The sequence below is a fragment of the Rhagoletis zephyria genome, unplaced genomic scaffold (genome assembly GCF_001687245.7).
Source record: "Rhagoletis zephyria isolate East Lansing unplaced genomic scaffold, Rhagoletis_zephyria_1.1 Rzeph_scaffold_02200, whole genome shotgun sequence".
Taxonomy (NCBI): domain Eukaryota; kingdom Metazoa; phylum Arthropoda; class Insecta; order Diptera; family Tephritidae; genus Rhagoletis; species Rhagoletis zephyria.
Genome location: NW_016159284.1, coordinates 59,171 through 74,849, shown reverse-complemented (window position 1 = coordinate 74,849; position 15,679 = coordinate 59,171). Strand labels below are relative to the sequence as shown.

The 15,679-nt window shown below is 39.6% G+C and overlaps 2 protein-coding genes across 2 annotated transcripts; one reads left to right on the top strand and one right to left on the bottom strand.

Annotated features, from left to right (window-relative positions):
- Positions 1 to 1,912: 1,912 nt before the first annotated feature.
- Positions 1,913 to 5,937, top strand: LOC108366249 (U4/U6.U5 tri-snRNP-associated protein 1). Its single transcript, XM_017620581.1, has 7 exons — positions 1,913 to 2,289; positions 2,662 to 3,584; positions 3,675 to 4,121; positions 4,177 to 4,271; positions 4,336 to 5,103; positions 5,176 to 5,401; positions 5,473 to 5,937. Exons 1-7 carry the CDS (start codon positions 2,046 to 2,048, stop codon positions 5,623 to 5,625), a joined length of 2,856 nt encoding a protein of 951 aa, XP_017476070.1. The 5' UTR covers positions 1,913 to 2,045; the 3' UTR covers positions 5,626 to 5,937.
- Positions 5,768 to 15,409, bottom strand: LOC108366250 (acid trehalase-like protein 1). Its single transcript, XM_017620582.1, has 12 exons — positions 15,159 to 15,409; positions 14,720 to 15,075; positions 14,291 to 14,584; positions 13,026 to 13,126; positions 10,903 to 11,186; positions 10,608 to 10,840; positions 10,454 to 10,541; positions 10,198 to 10,389; positions 9,976 to 10,144; positions 9,724 to 9,907; positions 6,060 to 6,200; positions 5,768 to 5,997 (listed from the first exon to the last, which is right to left on the bottom strand). The coding sequence occupies exons 1-12, from the start codon at positions 15,260 to 15,262 to the stop codon at positions 5,957 to 5,959; spliced, it is 2,187 nt and encodes a 728-aa protein (XP_017476071.1). The 5' UTR covers positions 15,263 to 15,409; the 3' UTR covers positions 5,768 to 5,956.
- Between the last annotated feature and the right edge of the window lie 270 nt (positions 15,410 to 15,679).

The window sequence follows — 15,679 nt, the reverse complement described above, 5'->3', positions numbered from 1 at the left end:
GCGCAGGTATATAAGGGCGCCGCCACAGCGAGGTGAGTTAGTTACAAGACAGCAAGCTACAAGTAAAGTGAGCAGAGAAGTGAGTTGCGAATAAGCAAGATATAAGTTTAATTGTGTTACCAAGTTTAGTTAAGCGCTGTTATTGCTTTAACAAGTATTGTAAAGTGTTTTTACTGTATTAGCGAGTATTGTAAATTGTTTGTTGTACAATAAAGTTAATTGTACTACAATTTGGTCATCGATTGCATTTATTTAACAATCCAGCGATACGAACCGAGAGATTTGGGAAATCCGGACGAGGTTTCAAGGATAATCGTAACAACACATTTAAATTTTGGGGCGAATTGAGATTTGACATAACACCACTACAAAATACATGTGGTTGTTGTTGTAATCAAAATTCGCCAGTAACCAAGTATAAATTCGCCTTGCCAGTAACACAACCAGTGTTGCCAAGTATGAACTTTTCCTACCAAAACTGGTAGGTTTTTTTCCATTTGGTAGGTTGGTAGGATAGATTGGATTTCGGTAGGTTTCGCCAAAGAACGTAGATAACAAGTAGGGACAACTCGTTATAATTGTGGCGAAAGTGCGCAACGAAAGTAACAACAAAAGTAATATTTTAAAACTTGTCAAAATTTGGTGCGGCTACATGGTGTAATGAACTGAAGGTGGCGCATTCCCGAAACCGCTACTTTGGTTTTGCCGACTGTGACGATTATGGCAATACGTAAACAAACTTTTTGTTTAGAAACAAGTGCAAACGTATTTCAAATGTATAGTGTGCTTTCAAGTGAAAATCGAAGTAATTCGTGCGTTCTAAAGTAAAAAACGTTTTATTTGTAATAAAAACTTTACAAAAATGTCGTGTCGTGTGTTGAATTGCAGCAGCCGTAGGGGTAAAGCCACCAAATGCAGTTTTTTTCATTTTTTTTATTATCACTTTTTCGGCACCTACATTACAAACACAAAAATTCTAAATAGTTAATTAATAAGACCTATTCTTTTGAACACATTTCAAGAGTGGTTGTATATTTTTTGTTAACGTTGTGCTTAATTTGCTCTATTCAAAGATGGCTTGAGAAATTGTTGAATCGTTTCTCGTGAAACGTTTTCTCACTGCAAATTCACAACTGTCAACTCATTGTTTTTCGCTATATTCTTTGTTTACCCGTTGCCACAAATGTCATTCTGCGGGAATGCGCAATCTTGTATTCTATCGCTCTTGGTGCGGCTATAATTTTTTCGACTACTGTACATAAGTTTGCTTCGATTACTCGACTGTGTAATCATAGTAGCACAATGCCATTCATATTTGACTTACAAACAAAATACGGGCAGGAATTTCAAGATTTCAACCCTGTTTTATGAAAAATTTTATTTTTATCAGTATTTTTCTTTTTTAATCAAAATATCTTGAAATAAAAGTGAAACTAAAAAAATTTCGCCAGAACAGCCCCCCGGCTCCCTCCCGAAACAAATCCTGGCTACAGCCCTGCTTGCGCCCCTTTTTTTCTCGTTATATATCTTTTGAAGATTTTTAATAAAAAACAGCCCAGAAAATCTTCATTTCCAAGATAAATATCGACGCTGCAACGCTGTAAACGCTGGTTACACCTTGCAATCTTTATTTCCGAAAGTGATTTTTACCAATCTGCAAAAAGGACTTTCTGGCTTTTTACACGGGAAAGTAGGCCTTCGATTTCGCATTTTGACAGCAAAATGCGTAAAAACAGGGCTTGCATTGCCACGTTTTACGCACCTTCCCGAACAAACGTTATAAATGGACGAACAGTAAAGAACAATCAACGAACTATAAGATTGAAATACAAAAGTTTTATTTATACTAAAGAAGTGCTCACGTAAGTTGGGTAATTATCTGGCCAACAATTGAACAACCCACTATAATCGATAATAATGTTTCACTGAACGTACACTAACAACGTCAAGCTGACATATGCTGACAATCATGAACGTTTGCGATAATTTGTGAAAAATTTACTTTTGTGCAAAAAAGTGAGGTAATTTCCAGTAAAGTTGATAGAATGGGTTCTTCATCGAATGGGAAAAAACATAAGAAAGACAAAAAACATAAGCATCGAAGCATTGATGGCAATGAAGAGGGAGAAAGTTCATCCACGCACCGTCATCACAAACACAAGCGTCATAAGGAACATAAGGAGCGCCATCGTCACAAGAAGCATAAGGAGCGTGATCGCGAACGGGAAAAAGAACGTACGCATCATCACACAGAAGTTATTGCTTTGGAGGAGTCGGATTCAGACGATAGTAAGTGCGCCAATTGGCGCTGGTGTAATATACATATATTACACATAGTATTAAGTTGTGCAATTCATGATGCGCGGCGACATATGTGTCAAGGCCGCTTTAAATGGAATAGCATGCGAGACTGTATGCAAAGAGCGATTTTAATAAAATAACTTGTATTCTATTCCAAGAGTTGCACAGAGCCCAAAGAGTTTGCGATAAATCATCCCGTTTTTCTCTTTTCTACTATTTTTCAGATATACCTGGAGATATTGAGAATGTAAGAAACTTTCGCCACTATTCGAAAGCAGTCTTGAAATTGAAATCTCCGTATTAAACGAGGCTCAACAAGGGTATCACAAGGCATTAAATATTTTGTTTCTCCACTTACAGGTTCTGATTGTGTTGAAGTACCCCTGGATGACCAGCCAGTGAAATCATATGAAAGAGATATTGTTGTTGAGAGGGAACCACCACCTCCGCCGAAAGTAACGAAGCACCATATTGAGCGTGAAAAAGATTATGAGCGCCTTAAGGATTTGGAACGCGCCAAGGAACGCGAAAAGGAAAGGGAGTGGGCTCGAGAGCGTGATCGAGAAAGAGAACGTGAGCGTTATGAGAAAGAACGAGAAATGGAGCGTCGCAAAGAAAAGGATATGGAGCGTGAGCGTGCTGAAAGAGATCGAGAACGTGAGAGGGAAAGAGATCGCGTTCGGGATAGAGAAATACGTGAAAAAGAGCGTGAACGAATGGAACGTGATCGTGAGCGAGAACGGGAACGCGCTCGAGACCGGGAACAGCGGCCCGAGCCTGATAGGCATCATCGAGACCGGGAGCGTGAACGCAACAGACCTGCAGAGAAGATTAAAGATAGACATGTTCGAGAAAAACACTCTCCGTCACCTATCGCCGAAAACGGGGCAGGCGATTGTCTATCTATTGAAGAAACCAATAAACTGCGCGCAAAGCTGGGTTTAAAACCTCTTGAGGTGGATAGCGGTCCTACAAAACCTTCCTCTTCCTCTGCTGCTGCAGCTGTAGAAGCCAAAAAGGTTGCACCTGGGGAAAAAGAACTATCTTCGTACAAAGATGAATGGGGTGAGTTCCTACATAAGCCCGCGTCGAACTTAAAGGAGAAGGCTGAAGCCGAAAAACTGCGTGAGAAACTGAAACAAAAAAAGGAAAAGCGGTTCTTAGAGGATCAGTTATCACGCATACGCACACTAGGTGAATCGGATGAGGAAACGGATGATGTATCCAAATGGGTATCACGAAACAGACAAGCTGTCGATGAAAAAAGGAAAGCTGAAAAGAGAGTACGTACAAATTATGCAAACATATACCTACAAATAATTTGTACTAATTTATATAGTATGCATTAAACAAAATTTTTTTACTTTTATTAGGCTAAAATGATTGAAGAAATGGATGCCGAATTCGGGGTGAATGACTTGGTAGAGAAAGAGAAGGCAGCCGCGCGTCGCAAGGCCTATAGTGATAAGCATTTGAAAGGGTTGCGAGTAGAGCACGATATGAATGAGTTCACTGAAGGAAAAACTGTTATATTAACACTAAAAGATAAAGGAGTTTTAGATGAAGAAGATGATACTTTGGTAAACGTTAACTTGATAGACGAAGAACGTTACCGTAAAAATATTGCAAATAAAAAGCAAAATCCTCTCAGTTATGGGTACAACGTATACGAAGAACAGTACGATGTATTCGGCAATCCAATTGAACGCGGTATTTTGGAGAAATACGATGAAGACCTCGATGGAAATAAAAAGAGGAAGGACTTTGTAATTGGTGATAGTTTAGAAGAAGAACGAGAACATCGTAGGAAATTGCTAGAGGTACTTGAAATGCAAACGCTTTGTCAATCTCATATATTAATCTGCTACTTTATAGATAAAAACAAAATTAGCAGGAAAAAGATTGGAGACTTTGGAGGATGCTAGAATAAAACTAGCGTCAGACACATTTTCGGAAGCCGAGCTGGCAATGTAAGTTTGTGTGTTTGTAAAAATGTATGCTTCGACAAAATAAATAAAACACTTTTTTTAACAGATTCAAAAAACCAAAGAAAAAGGTGAAGAAGTTAAGGAAAAAGTTAAAAGTGGAAGATCTATTATCTGTGAATGACGAACCAATAGAGCAGCACTTGGGTAGGCGGAGGGGACGACATTATGATGAAGAAATTTTGGACACTGACGATATAAAAGATGCAGCTTCAGAGGTCAAGGCTGAGGAAGAAGACGAGGATCTTGAACGCATTCTTTCTAAAGCACGTAAATTAAGACAAAAGGAAAACATAATTAAAAAGCCCTTCCCCATTGACGTGAACAGTATCAAACATGAGATTAAAGCAGAGCCCATTGATGGTGCAGATGGCGAGGGAGGCATTCGTGGTGCAGATGGAAATATTGTGCTCAATGCCACTGCAGAATTCTGCCGCACACTCGGTGATATACCCACTTATGGTATGGCTGGAAATCGCGACGAAGATTCCAACGATATGATGGACTTCGAAACGATTGACGGCAATGACGACCGTTACAATGATCGGCATAATGAGCCCGACCTTAATCATGGCACTTGGAATTCGGTTAATCCGGATGAAATCGTCCAGCCTGCTGAGTTTGAGGATATTGCAGATAATATAGAGGAAGTAGCGATTTTAGATGAGGAACCTGATGTTAGCGCTGGTGTAGCAAATGCTCTGCGGCTGGCCCTATCTAAAGGTTATTTGGAGAAAGAAGAGCATAATCGTCCAAGTAATTCAAAGATGGCACACCTGCAAGCGAAGAATTACTCAATTGAAGACAAATCGGCAGTGTTAGTGAACAAATAAGCAAAATGTTTTATAATTTTTAATTAAAATTCAAATTAAATATTTTCCATTCACAGTGAAGATGATAAATTTGGTAGACGCGACCGCTTCCACGCCGGACCTATAATGGAATTCAAAGATAAAGATACTTTTAAACCAAACGTCAAACTAGAATACATTGATGACAATGGACGTATACTGAATTCAAAAGAAGCTTTCCGCTATTTGTCACATAAATTCCATGGCAAAGGGCCAGGAAAAAATAAAATTGAGAAGCGTTTGAAAAAAATGGAGCAAGAAGGTGTAAGTGAAACTGAGGATTGTGATTCCTTAAACAACAACATTTTTTATTATTGCTTTTATTATTTTTTTAGTTGATGAAGACTATGAGCTCCACAGATACGCCATTGGGTACGCTTACCATGTTGCAGCAGAAGCAGAAAGAAACAAAAGCACCTTTTGTGGTGCTTAGCGGTGGAAAGCAAACAACAGCAGTTAGTACTGCAACGATATCCAAATATAAATAGGATATATGTTAAGTTATTATTTTGTTAAGAAACTTTAAACAAAAGCTTTTCGTGTCATTAAGAATTGGTAGAAATTTATATTAATTACTCACAATACAACAAACCAGTAAGCATTTCCATGCCATAATACCAAAACGAAAAATGCAATAGCCCAAACGGACATTCTTAATTTAACCCATTTAATTCAGTACACATAACAGTATATAACGAAGTAATAATACCATATGTATGTATGTATGTAATTCCATTTTATGATTTCATTTTCTCTCCGAGCGTCTATGTATAATAAAACGGATGTGCGTAAAAAATTCAGTCCTTGACCTTTATTTATTTAGATGGTGCGTAGATACGCGATATTGTCATCTAGGTTAACTAAAACAGTTAAATAAATCAATAGAAAATTTCGTGTGCTTAAAATAATAGCAGTGACTTACTTGAAAAAGTAGCCGATATCGCATACTTTCGTGAGCCGACTGATAGTTCTATGTCTAAATCGCCTTTTTCCAAACAGCTTAAAGTTGCTGTGCTATTTGCATGAACCTTTAGGGAAAACTTCGATCGCGCAAATTTAAGACCTAAATGCAGCATAAGATATAACATTTGAAATACATAAGTTTATGTTACAACTGCGAAGCTGGAACTTCACACCAAACTTCTCGGGTGTTGCTTCAGCCCCCGCAAGCCGTGGAAGCAGACGACTTTGTTATTGTTATAACGGCTTACTTAGTTTACCCTTAATTGTTCTCAGGCTCAACTAACCGTAGGCCCATTCGGTGTGGACGAACTAGGGGGAGAGGGGTGTAAGTTAAGTTGGATTGAGTAGGCATGTGAAGAGGTGGTCTGCTGTATTGGGGAGAATCTTCACATGCTGAACACTCATTGGGGATGTTGGCAGACGAGTCGGGATAGGTAAGAATTGGGACGGCTACAATATCCAGACCTTAACTGGGCCAGAGTTACGCGGGTCTTTCGCGGCAGTTGAAGCTCACTCTCGTCCGCAGCTGGGCACTGATGACGGCATTCACAAGACTGAAGTCTGAGTAGGTGGTAACAGCCTATCTGTGAATGCCGCTAATGTTCTGTACAGTCCCAGCTCCAGCGGCGCTGTACGTAGTGCTGGACCTCGTTCGGTGCTCGTTTCTGTATCAACCCACTATGAACTGCTTGCTGAGCATGATTCTGTGCCTCTTTAATGGGAGTATTCGGGCCACAAGTTATCTGAGTGTTTATGGCGTTAAGTGCTGTCATGGTGCTGTGCACTTTGCGGAAGCCATGCTGATGCTTCGTTGGGGCCATGTGGTACGAAAAGTGCGGGAGTAGCAATACCTCTAATGCCTCGCGACAGGGTAGAGGAGCCTTATGGTCCAATAAAACCCCTCCAGGCTTATCTGGCTTAAGCAGTGGGGTCACTTTCCACGATTTCCACACATCGGAAATGATGGACTCAATCTTTTCAGCAATACCATGCCTACTCCTTCGGGATCAATGACTTTGGAGACTTTCGCCTTCCTGATGCCCACTTGGACCCCACCGCTGGTGAAAATAAGAGGACTTCCCACGTCAGCCTGTAATGCTTCCCATGTAAGGGGCGCAGGGTTGGACGTGCTAGCGAAGAGTTGTTGGGTGTTGTGTTGACCTTGATCTCATGATGGGCAGGTGTTTACCAATTCTCAGTTTAGCCAAGAGAGGAAGTTGTTGAGCCTGTAGCACCAACCAGAAAGGAGTTGTGGTAAGGCGCATATGGTTCCTTTCGGCAGTTCGGGGTGCTGACAGATACAGTTGTTGATACTAGTCCTGACTGCATCGCTATGTGGACAGGTTCTTGAGTGCCGCACTGTATCGCGCTTTGTAGAAGGAATGGTCTACGTAAGGCTCGATATCTGTCCCCCAATCGGGCAGGTGCCATTTCGAGTCAGATCGTTAAGAAACAAAGCGTTGTTGGGCTGTTTCACACGATGACATACCACGCGGGTGCTTCGATAGCTTGGTGTTGCGCTCTTTCACCGTCAGTAACTGGCTTTAACGGTGGATGTGATGCTCGTACGGCATGCAGAGCTAGCTTATAACCGTACGCAGAGCTGCGTTCTGGCAGATTTTAGATTTCTCCACTGCGTGTCCCTATATGTACCTTATGCGCTGCCAGCTGGCAGTGTTAATGGCGTTCTTTACGTCCAACGTAATTACCGCACAGTACTCGTTTTCCCCTCCGCGTCATCTTTTGAGTTCGATGGCCTCTTTGGATATGTCGACTACCGATTTACTAACATCTATGGTCGACCAAAATTTTCTGAAGCCAAACGAATTTTTCCTAGTGTGTCCAGTATGCATATAGGACGATAAGACGAGGGCTCTCCCGGCGGTTTATTTCCTACTCGGAAATGTGTCTTCATTCAGGCAGGCGTGAAGCGTTTTTGTGAGTGTATCGCGACTTTCAGGACCTTATTAGGTATCCCGTCAGGACCAGGAGCTTCCCCATCTTCCATGTTTGTACCGATGGTCAAAAGTTCCTCATTTGTTAATAATGAAACTTTACCATATTCGTTACTCATACAGTTTGACACTATTTTATTTTACGCAGTATTTCCAGGGACGTGATATTTGGTGATTTCCTGCATTTCGCACACTCTCCTAAAACCATCGCGCTTACTGTTGCTTATAGCAATTTTGAGAGACTTTCCTTGTGCGCAATCCAGTTTCGCGAAATTTTTAGGTCGAATATCGCCTCTTTTTTTTGTATGCTGCTAACGCATAGAGGGGATTTTTTTTGGCTTTCAAGGCTATATCCCGAAGCATCTTTGTATACTGTTCTTTGGTAAGGCTGAACCTTGCCTAAAAACTAAAAATGTGAGTTCCGTTGGCTTGTGATCGAACGAAACCTTCTCCCACGCCATGGGACTCTGGAAATCTAGCATACCGCACAGCTATATAGCTGCGCATTTTTTGCTGTCATATGACCAATCGAAGTTGTCTTAACATTTATAATCGCTACACCGGCTTTAAGGCGGCTTACCGTATGCGTAAGCAGGTCCTGGGCTCCTTCACAGTGGATATGGTTTATTTGAACTATTATCATTTCCTCCTATTAGTGAGAGCTTTCTTGAAGACCGGCAACCAGATCTATGTTGCGTTTTGTCCGCTTTACGTCGCATGCATCGGGAACTAATTGTCTAATCTTTAGCAAAGTGGCCTTCTTGTCCGCATTTTCTGCACCGACCGGCAGAGATTGTACATTTCCCCGACATATGCCCATACTGACAGCACTTAAAGCATTTTTGCAGCTGAACTTGTTCACTAATGCGACATATAACCCAACCTGTTTTTACGTTCCCAATCTCTAGTAGTTTCTTATCTTTTCGGCCTAGAAGATTAATAACGGTGGCCTGGGTACCCGCATAAGCACTGCGGAGTGAGTGGGTTTTCGGCGCTGGCGGGATCGTGTGGGCCTGATACCGGTGTTATCGCCATCATTTTAGCCGGTGCCGGTGTCCTGTGCGTTAGTGGCTGCGCGGAAGTCAGTGGCTGTAATGGGACGGCTGGGCAGTGAAAGCCCTGATCTGCATTTCAGGTGGCACCAATTGTTCCATGTGTTGCATCTTACCAATGTTGTGTTGCGCTGTATCTGGTTGGCGAAAATGCTGCATACCCATTTATTTCGCGGGCCAATATTTTGATGCCGAGTGTAGCACGAAGCAACAAAGTTGTCATTCTGTATCCTGCGGTGCCGAAGATCTGAGGATGCTTTTAAGTGGTACCACCTATTGTAGCGGACAGAAATTGACGAGCCGTATATGTTTATGCGGCAAACAAACCTTGGCTATGTATCAAGGTCCAGAGTTTTTCACTATTCCGGCGCGGACCAGCAGTGTGCGGAGCAGATTCGCAGGTAGGCCATGCCCCCAAGCTAAACAAATTCGTGATCGCTGCTGTAGTGATGGCTCTCGGTCAGAACTGGTGCTCCAAATCCATCCGGTACGCGTAGAACCGACCATCTTGCACACATCAACATATGTACATATGTATAAAATTTTTTGATGAATAGAGCGCTAAACGCCGGAAAAGTCTGATGTGGAGTTCTAACTTAACAACAGTTGCGCTTACCATTGATAGTAAATCCCTCAGTTGTTGGTATTGAATGCAGTTTTTGGATTACCATTAATGACTGATGTCCATCCAAACGATAACGTATGCCACCATAACCATTGATAACAGTCTGCAAAAAGCCACCGATGCCGGTGAGAAAGTTGGCAGAGCCTTCATAGCCAATTTTGTTTTCACTCCAAACCTAATGAGCAAGTGAAAAAATTATTTATTAATATAATTTTATTTAAGTAATCCAATATTACAAATTACCTTAAATTCCGGTCGCACATACTCTCTGTAGCCCTTTTGAAAATATGTGCTAGCTTTATCTAACTCGTTAACGTCCAGAAAGTTTATGGCAAACATCGCCCATGACATGGCAGGACCTGACTCACGAGTGACGCGCTCATAGGTGTTAAGATCGTTTAAACGGGTCGTACTAGGAAATGTCGCTACATACTTATAGAAAACTTTAAATTTTTAAAAGCTTACTTTGACATTGCATACTGTAAGGGGTAACCGAGCAGAATTACATCAGCCTGTTTAACAATCTCATCGCTTTCGTAACCCAAATGCTGCGGATGATAATCCAGTTCTTTGTCGTATAATATAGTCATACGCTCGGCAATGTCTAGCCAAATATCTGGGAGAGTTGCACTCTTCACGCACTTGGAACGCGCAAAGCTGTTAAAAGCGAATTGAATATTTTTAGCTGATTAGATGCGAATGCAGTATGCGCCAAATTTACCCGGCGAATTCTAGCGCGGTCTTGACTACCACATTTGTGTAGACATTATCAGTTACATCCGAGTGATCTTCATCTGGACCCATGACATCTACATATGTTTGTATGAACATTTAGATAGATATTCACGCTATCTGATTTAAGTAAAACAATTTACCTTTTATATGATATTTCTGTCCATCATCAACCACTCGACTAACTAGGAACTCAGCTACCTCCTGCGCTATTGGCCAGGCAACACGACATAGCCACTCAGTGGAATCCGTTAAGGCGTAATGCTGTTGCAATGCAAATAAAATATCCGGTGAGATGTGAATTTCTTGTGTAGCAATTTCAGGACAACAAACGTTGATCACTTCAGTGCCAGTGTAGGCGCTCTCCCAAGGAAAGCTGTAAAGTACTTAATGTGGAAATGAACATTGTCAACGCTCTGCCCAAGGTCGAATGCTCACCGTGCTCCTCGGTAGCCTGTTCGATTGGCATTATAGCGTGCGCTTGGTAAATATTCTAAACGGTACTGAAACAGCTGCTCAGCCCAGTCGGTGTTGAATTGTGTCACAACAGGTAGCATCCAGATTTCTGTATCCCAAAAATTATGCCCTTGATAGTCTGCATCAAGCTGTCCACGTCCCAATCCGGTCGGGCTGAGACCAAAATAAGCACCGTTCGGTTGATTTGTGTGCAATGATGGCAGAGAGTTGGCCAAATAGAATATTCCGGCATTAATTATACGTGACTGAAAGGTGAACATTAGAAAGTTTTTAAATATTTGCAAACATTTCGCATGAAACCAACTTTTTTCTAAAAGTATTTTGGTTTAAACACGCTGGGTACGTCTACATATCCATCTTAACTATGCGCAGACCGTCGCACAGTGTGGAAATTCAACTTTTTTCGTGACAAAGTATAATATCTCGCGAAAGAGAACAGCTAGCGAAAAAAATCAATAGCGTTTTAAGGATTTTGTGATGAAGAATTCAGGAAAAATTGTTTCTTTAGATATAAATAATTTCCTTGACCTTTCAAATTACCTTCAAAAGAAGCGGGTTTTAAATTTTTTTCATTTTTGACCTGAAAATAGGTATGCAGTTAACTTTTTAAAAAGTTTTAACCACTCATTTTTGCTGCTCTTGTTAGAGAAAAGCTGTTTTGGTGGGCACCATTTGTAAAGCTCTCGCGGATTCGTTCCATTTTACGAGGCTTCTAGGAAGGTCTTAGAACGTATCCACGGAATAACGCTGTCAATTGACTATTTATGAATGATCCGCGGTACCACGGTGCATCCAGTGAGGTGCCTATATAGCGAAAAACTATTCACAAGGCATTCTCAACCTCAAAAACTTATGAAAAATGTTGTCGTTTTGTTCTGAGTCGGAAATTGCTGTTAAAAAATTAGGCTTGATGCTTTAAATTATGTAATTACATTTTGAAGGAAACTAATAAATACATTTACTAAAGTTTAAGCATTGTGCTATTTTAAAATAAATTAAAATTTTGTATGTGGTAGCTGACTGGTGTCAGTCGAATCAATAATATTTAGTATAGAATTCGTTTATGTATCCTAGTGGACGAAAATAAAAATAGCTTCTTACGATCTCTAGGCTATCTCTATTATACATATATATCTATTTAGATACGAGGTTGATGCAAAAATGGGAAGAAACGTATTCTAAATATATTATCTTTGAAATGATTATTAAAATTTGTCCTTTGTATGAGATCATTGGTCATCGAAGCTTAAGGTATTGAAGAGTAGTTACAGTTGAAACTCGACAATCTGAAAAGCACGATGCTGGCGTCATATGCGGATGATATCGACCTCGTTGGCCTCAATAACCGGACAAAATTGGTTGGTTAAGCCGCGATTGGGAACAAAACAAAAGTACCTCATGGCAGTTGCACTTTGAAGTATGTATAACTCATGAGCTCGGTAGGCAGTTGAAAAGTAAAGCCCTCTTTCGGCAAGACCTTTGATACGACGCAGACACATAAACGATGATGATCAAAAATGAGCAGGCTTTGGAGCTTTCGAGAGAACTATTCTACGCAAGATCTATGGCCCCGTTCGCGTGGGCGATTGGTAGCGAAGATGGAATGATGAACTGTAGGATCTTTATAATGACTTCAACATAGTTAATCGCATTCAAATACAACGTTTGCGCTTGATTGGACATGTCGTACAACAAAGGCTCTAACCAAATAATTTTATATTTTACAGGAGAAGCACAAAAACATTGTGAAAATCAAAAACAGTAAAAAGTGGCATACAACTCCGTTCTTTTTGGTACATAATAATTCAATAAAATTTTTAGTGAAGGTGTATTTTAATACAAATATCCCACCCTAAAATCTATGAAACGCAGTTTCGAAAAAAGGTGTCGGTTAGGCCTTATGTGAATTATTGATGGTTGATGCTCCGGAAAAAAGGTCCTTCCACACGCCACAAACGGGAGCCAAGGGCATTCATGTGTAAGGACGAAAACCAAAGGACCTGTCTATTCTTGGCTAAACTTCCCAAACGAGGGAATTGGCGAAGTTTCTGATTCTCGACCCGAAAGAAGAAATTATATCTTACCAATTCTATATTTCCATTAATCTGTATGTTAAAATCCAGCCAGAACTTGTGCCATTCCTGTGTATGCTTTTCCAACAGCTCCGTAGAGGAAAGTTTCATAACTGCGAATGTAAATTAATATATGTATATACATATTAAAGCAATGATATTAATCCTTGATGGCGAATAAAATAGGCCTGCGGAATTTAACTTTTTTTCCTCTTTCCAATCTTTATGTTTATGTAATTTTTTAAATACATATGTATGTATGCATGTTAAATTAAAATACATCTCTTCTTAAAATGAAATTCTTTGCTAAAAAAAAAAAATGATATTTAGAACCGCTCAAAGCTCATGAAGTTTTCCAGGTATTTTATGTGGGGAAAACACTTTTTCGTCCAAATGGTATAGAATTCCTTAAAATCAATATTTTTCGATCGGAAAACTGTGTTTGTCTTCAGAAGATTTCCATTAATAATACCCAATTGTTTATTTTACAATTTTTATAAACTAACGATTTTTTATGGTCGCCATTGCATTTTTTGGGTTTTGGTTTTCAGGAGTTTTATACCATTTGTACAAAAAATATTTTTATATGGAAAACTTCATGGGCTTTGAGGCAGCTCTAAATATCATAAAAAATACGGGAATTATCTTTTTCATTTAGAAAAATCTTAGGAGTGAGAGCTTAAATTTGTTTAATTTTTTTTGGACCATCCTAATGTACATACATATAGTTGCGAGTAAAATAATATCAGTCAAATTCAAAACGATGCTGCTGGTAACTTATGTTTATTTATTTATTGTTAATAATTTTCATTTTAAATATGGGTCGATCTGTATCAGAAACCGCGTAAATAAAATTTTCAAAGCTGGCACAAAGTTCACAAAAATTAATTAACCCACTAAAAAATACGCACACCCTCAACGAAAAATTAAAAATAAATCAACGGTAGTTTTTAGCGACTTGAAACTTGCACTTTCTTACACTAAAATTGAATGCGCCACAAAACTGCATACTCAAAATCTTTCTAAGAAATCTAATTAAAAAAAATTGAAATTTTGATGAATTTTTTTTTTTTAGTTTAAATAATTTTTGCGAACTTTGTGCAAGCCTTGAAACGTATTTTAAATGAAAATTATTAACAATAAACAAATAAACATAATCTACCAGCAGCATCATTTTGAATTTTACTGCTGTTAGGGTACTCGCAGCTATACATATGAGCACATGTAAATATGTATGTATATACACAGATGCATGCATGCTTTAGGTACCAAATTACCTTCTTCCATTTCCCGCCGTGCCACCTCTTCTTTCTCGTCAACCGTAATCACATAGCGGTAATAAAATTCTTCTTGCCCTGCTGCCACTTCAAAATGTCGTTCATTTTCCCAATCATCACTAAATACCACGAAAATCGTTCTTAGGTCCGACTGAAAATCCGGCTGCTCTACCTGCCTTGTTCTACCTTGCAGAGTCTTATAGTTCACTATTCCATTAGCATTTTTTAATGATGAAAAATCAAAAGCTTCGCTTCTACTTCCTGATTTTTGGTTTAACTTCACCAGAAGTGGATCTAAAAAAAAAGCAGATGAACAAGCATAAGTTAAAAATATCATGAACGGAAGTTAATTGCGTGTATAGTAGATCTTCATATCGGCTTTCCTCGCCATTACGCATCCGGTGCTGTCGTTTTATTAGATACTCGTACCTATAGCGCCGGTGCAACGCACAAAAAGTTCATAGATCAATGCGCGATTATAGTAGCGATGTGGATATGTACGCTGTTCTAACTGCAGTTGTAATCCATTTGCCTCATAGGCAAATTGCCAGCGGAAGTAGCCATCTCGTAGTTGCACTTCATAGCTATCAGGTATGATGGCAAGTTCCCATTCTTCATACTTTAAAGTGGCTACACTCAGGTTGAGCCAATTGGGAATGCGTGCACGGCGACTATTTCCACCTTCGCCATTATAGACACCATTCACGAAAATCGCATCACCCAGCACGGCATAGCCTAAATGACCGTTCCCCAGGGTGGGCATAAAATTGAGATCGGCGAGTTGTCTAGCAAATGAAAATGTATTTGGAGAAAGTAAATTATTCTCAAAACTTAAAAAAATAAAATTGTACTTTGCTGTCGTCCATACCTTTCCGATCTAATTACGTATGCATCGTCGTCGGCTATAGCTAATAATATACTTGTAAAAATTAGTAAAAGTATCCATACTCTTCTCGCGATCACAACCGGCATTTTACTCGCTCCGTTGATTGTCAATCGAGCACGCTGATAAGACTAAAAGTAAGTCACTCCATACCATTTATTCTCTCAGTAAGCGCAGCTTAATCAGTAATATGTATGTATAAGTGCATATGCCCATTAGGGTGATCCCAAATAATTAACCATACGAATTTATGGTCTTAAAGGGAACTATTTACTGAGAAGAAAATTCTCCCATTTGGAAAAACTTGTATTCCAATTTTAAAAGGTGTCAGTGGGCATTTGAGATTTTCCATGTAAATAACATGTGAAAAAATTTGTTTTCATCAAAAATGTTATAACTATAGAACTGTTTGAGATACAATTTTTCTGAGCATATTCTTGTAGGGCAATAAATTCTCTTAAAAATTACCCTAAAGTTGGTTGTCTTACAGACGATTAAGAGTATTA